The 4,789-nt window shown below is 60.4% G+C and overlaps 1 protein-coding gene across 1 annotated transcript; it reads right to left on the reverse strand.

Annotated features, from left to right (window-relative positions):
* Nucleotides 1-266: 266 nt before the first annotated feature.
* Nucleotides 267-4,383, reverse strand: LOC146337343 (gonadotropin-releasing hormone II receptor-like). The gene is made up of 3 exons (XM_084816388.1): nt 3,847-4,383; nt 3,376-3,583; nt 267-1,024 (listed from the first exon to the last, which is right to left on the reverse strand). The coding sequence occupies exons 1-3, from the start codon at nt 4,381-4,383 to the stop codon at nt 633-635; spliced, it is 1,137 nt and encodes a 378-aa protein (XP_084672514.1). The 3' UTR covers nt 267-632.
* Nucleotides 4,384-4,789: the final 406 nt, after the last annotated feature.

The following is a 4,789-nucleotide window of genomic DNA, read 5'->3' on the forward strand; positions in this document are numbered from 1 at the left end:
TTAATCTGAAGGACAATTCATAAGCTTTATACCACTCACACCTGTTTCTTTCTCCTTGGGAATTTTCACTTCCATCACAGCTACTGATGAGTGCAGAAGCTGAACATTTAGCTCTAAATATGTTTTGAAATTAGAGTTCTATCTATCTATCGTCTCTCTCTCTCACACACACACACACACAAATTTATAAATAGTGTTACTTTGCTACTGAAAAAAAATTAAAAAGGAGAAAAAAGAAATGAAACTGACATGTGGCAATTCAGGGGAGAATTACTCATGGAGCCTGCAAAGAGGAGGAGTTTTATTTAAAGGCATAGGAACCCTGAAAGATCTCAATAGGTGTTGTCTGGTCACACTAAACGGACTGGGGCTGCTACTGCATTTTATTACAACAACAACAACAACACTACATATCAGCTCTAAAAACAACAGGAGGACAAAGTAGTTCCATATTCCATGACAGATGGTTTGTTGCTGCAGCAGCAGCACCTCATCTGATCTCAAGCAGAGATTTCATCCAGTTACAGACAAAACAGGAAATGAGAGATTAGGAGCCCCTGCCATTAAGCAGGAAAGGGGCCCAATTCTGAAATCTCTCTCCGCCCATCCACCTCCAATTTGCCAGTACAGTCTCAAGGGTGCTCAGAGCTCAGCCAAGAAGCAGAGGAACTGGCCCCAGAGCTTTGAGGTATCAGGGGGCAACTGGTCCAGAACAGGATGCCTGTGGCCAAGCCCCCCCTGGGACCGGCAGCTGTGGCCTTGCAAGCAGTACAAAACACCCTGCTCTTGGTGAGCCAGCTGAGAGATCCCCCGTCAAGGCTGGCAGCAGCAGAGCGAAGGCGAGCATCCGCATCCCCGGCACAGAGGAGGCCAAGGTGGTTTTTCCAGAGTGGCCCCCTACAGCAGGGGGAGAGCAGAAGTGCTGGAATTTGTCCAAAGATAAATGAGGACGTGACTGGTGGCCCCTTAAAGTTGGACATACCCTCGCCATGGCAGCGATGGGCAGATGGCGGAGCAGGCACTGCTGGGAGAGCAACAGGGTCCGACATGAGCAATACCAAAATGACTCCCTGCCCCTCAATTGGACTACTGGGGTAACCAGGAATGGGCGCGTGTGTGGAAGGGCTGTGAGCCAGGCCCAGGTGTGGTCCTCAACCCGCCCTGGCGTGTAGCCGCTACTCCGAGGCCCCCCGTCACACCACTCGCAGTGTGTGCTTTTGCCCCAGGCCTCGGTTGGGGTGCCTCGGGGCTCCAGTGAGGAGCACGCAGGCCCTGCCCTGCGGCAAAAGCTGCCATGGACTGCAGCCCACCTTGTCAGATGCATGTGGTATTATTCTGTGTACCTATGTGGAGGGGCTGGGTGGATTGTGACCCAGGCGGTAAAAGGAAATGGAAATGCAGGAAGCATGGAGAGCCACCATGACTCCAGGAACTTGCTTTGCGGGCCCCGCCGAGACCCTTTTCCGCCCTGGATCCTATGACTATCAACTCCTTACCACCCATGTAAAGGGGCTCTGTTGCCAGTGGAATGGGGGATGGGTGCTTATGCCTTAATGGTCAATCGGGAGGGGGGAGAGCAGAGACACAAGGGCAGCACCAGCATGCTGGATTCGTCCCTCAGTAGTTGCGGGGAAACCAAACTGGTGCCATGTCTGTTCCAATTGTCGTCTGTAGCACACAACACGTTGACCCAGCCAGGTGCTTCACCATCATTCACTCTTACAAGCCTCTGGGAGGAGGTTGCTGCCATGCCCATTTTACAGCAGGAGAACTGAGGCCAAGGCCTCAGAGGAAGCTTTCAGAAGTGGAACCCAAATCCAGGTCCAACTCTCTATCACCTGCATCTTAAATGATCTCAACTAATGGCAGGACTACACTCCAAATGTAAACTAATGTTGAGCTATATGGTGGGGAGGGACACAAGAAACATTTTGTTTGTTGTTCAGTCGTTCAGTCGTGTCCGACTCTTCGTGACCCCATGGACCATAGCACGCCAGGCCTTCCTGTCCTGCGCTCTCTCCCGGAGCGTGCTCAAGTTCATATTCATTGCATCGGTGATGCTATCTAGCCATCTCATCCTCTGCCATCCCCTTCTCCTTTTGCCTTCAGTTTTTCCCAGCATCAGGGTCTTTTCCAGAGAGTTTTCTCTTCGCATTAGGTGGCCAAAATATTGGAGCTTCAGCTTCAGCATCTGTCTTTCCAATAAGCACTCAGGGTTTATTTCCTTTAGGATTGATTGATTTGACCTCCTTGCAGTCCAGGGAAACATAGCATCCTCATAAAACTACATTTCCCAGGGTTCTTTGCACAGCTCTGTGCTTAAAAGGAGAAGTGCCAGAGCCCAGACATGCTTGCAAGTCTGTGGCTCTCCTCTTCGCCCTAAACCCCAATGTGCAGGTGTGAGGGAAAAGCACAGTCGGTGCACTAAGCGAGTCCTGGCTCAGCTTAAACCCTGCTGTCCCTGACCTTCCCAGCAATGCTCTTATTCTGTCCCCCAGCTGCCCAGGAGAGCAGAGGTTGGTAAGAACAGATGTTACTGGCAGTGGCAAAGGGGGCTTTGTGCCCACAGCCCCACACCCAGTTTCCGTCACTTCCATTGATTGATTGATTGATTGATTGCAATTATACCCCGCCTTTTTTCCTCTTGCAAGGAACCCAAGGCGGCTTACATTATCATCCTCCTCTCCATTTTATCCTCACAACAACCCTGTGAGGTGGGTTGGCCTGAGAGTGTGTGACTGGCCCAAAGTCACCCAGTGAGCTTCCATGGCCGAGTGGGGACTAGAACCCGGATCTCCCAGCTCCTAGTCCAACACTCTTGCCGCTACACCACACTGGCTCTCCCTTTGCAAGACCCACGGGGGTGTTCTGAGGGTGTTACCGACCCAAAGCTGGTTCTCCCTGCAGTGGGAATGCCCACCCTACGGGGGCCAGAGTCTGCTGGTGGGTTTCCGCACCTCCCATCCCACACTAGAGGTACTGTGAGAAAAATGGAAATGGCACCTGCCCCAATTCTCCCCCTGCCTGTAAGAACCTGAAAATAGCTTTGATGGGCGAGACCAGAGATCAGTCATCCAAACACCCTGCCCCAAGGAAGCTCACGAGGGCACCAGGGGGAGAGATGTGCCCTGTGCTTTGCCCCAACAGCTGGTACCCAGACCTAGAACACCTCTGAGCAGGGCCTGGAGGTGGCTCCATTGTTTCCTGTCATGGCTAAGAGCTGCCATGTGGCCTCCAAGAATTTCTCCAGTCCTTTTCCAAAGCCAGGCACACGTCCTGCGGCAGTGAGTTCCCTCCGTGCCTTATCAGCATCCCGCCACATCTCCAGGCCACAGGAGACCGGTCGCTTCCGGCCCCTCCCCCGCAAGAACTCACCGCTGCCGGAGGGCCGGACGCGGCGGGAGATCTCCAGCAGGATCCGTGAGTAGCAGGCGATCATGACCAGCAGCGGGAGCAGGAAGAGGCCGAGGAAGCCGAACATGTTGTAGGCCGTCTCATGCCAGCGCTGGGCAAAGGAGCCGTGCGTCGTGCACTGCGTGAAGTTCCGCGGGGAGGTGATGGTGACCGTGTGGAACAGGAACAGCTGCTGGGCAGAGAGAGGTGCGGGAGGGGCCTGGAGCAGCCGGGCGCCGCATCTCCCCGGGCGCGGGCGGGCGCGGCCACCCCCGTTCCTGAGCCAGTTCCGCCGGGCTCGTCGCGGGGCCAGCTGCCGGCCCGCCCCAGGGGCACGGCGCAGCTCCCTGCAGCCCGCGGCTTGCCGCCCACCCCGCTTGCCCTCCGCAGCCGCGGGCTCCGGGCCGCCGGCGCTGCGCGAGCGGCTGCCTGCCCAGGCGCAGCCCCGGGTACCTGAGGCGCGGAGAGCCCGGCGCTCAGCAGCCACGCCGCGCGCGGCGAGGCCGGGCTGCGCGGCCAGGCCGTGGCCAGCGGGTGCAGGATGGACGCGTGGCGGTCCAGGCCGATGAGCGCCGTCACGAAGGCCGAGGCGTACATGGCGAGCAGCTTGAGGAACATCAGGAGCCGGCAGGCCGCGTCGCCCGCCCGCCACTGCAGCGCGATGTTCCAGGCCGCGTCGAGCGGCATCACCACCAGCGCCACCAGCAGGTCGGCCGCCGCCAGGTGCCGGAGCAGCACGCGGGCCCGGGGGGCCCCGGAGCCCCGGGCGGGGCGCCGCCCGCCGCCGCCCAGCACAGCCGCGTTGCCGGCGGCGGCGACGACGCTCAGCGCCAGGGTGAGCCCCACGCGGGCCTGCGCGGCGGCCGAGAAGGTGGGCAGCGCCACGGGCGCCCCCAGGATGCCGTTGGCCCACGCGGCCCCCTCCACGGGGAGCAGGCCCCCGCGCGGGCCTGGGGCGCCCGCCCCGCGGCCGCTCTCCGCCGGGGCCATCGCGCGCGGACAGGACTGGCCGCTGCCTCCGCGGCAGCCGGGGAGGCCAGCCGCGGCCCCAGCGGGGCGCGCTCGTGGGCCGCGCGCCCTCCGGCAGCCCCCGCCCCGCTGGGCGCCTCCGCGATGCCCGCCCCTCCCCGGAGCCGGGGACGGCCGCCGCTCCCGCGCGCGGAGGCCGCCAAGGGCGCGGGGAGCGCCTTCCCGCTGCGCCCGGCCCGGCCCGGCCCAGCAGACGCCGCCGCCGCTCCCCGCCCTCGCTCGGAGGGGCGCCCTGGGCCGAGGCCAGGCGCTCGGGACGCGCTCGGCGTCGCACTGCCCGCTCAGCCCCCTTGCGCGCGAGCGGACTGCTAGCGCTTCCGCGCCGCGGGAAACAGCCGCCCGGCTGCGGGGCGCCTGCCGCGGCCCG

Source organism: Heloderma suspectum, chromosome 11 (assembly GCF_057233095.1).
Source record: "Heloderma suspectum isolate Gila_16-S chromosome 11, 16-S_ref, whole genome shotgun sequence".
NCBI classification, from domain to species: Eukaryota; Metazoa; Chordata; class Lepidosauria; order Squamata; family Helodermatidae; genus Heloderma; species Heloderma suspectum.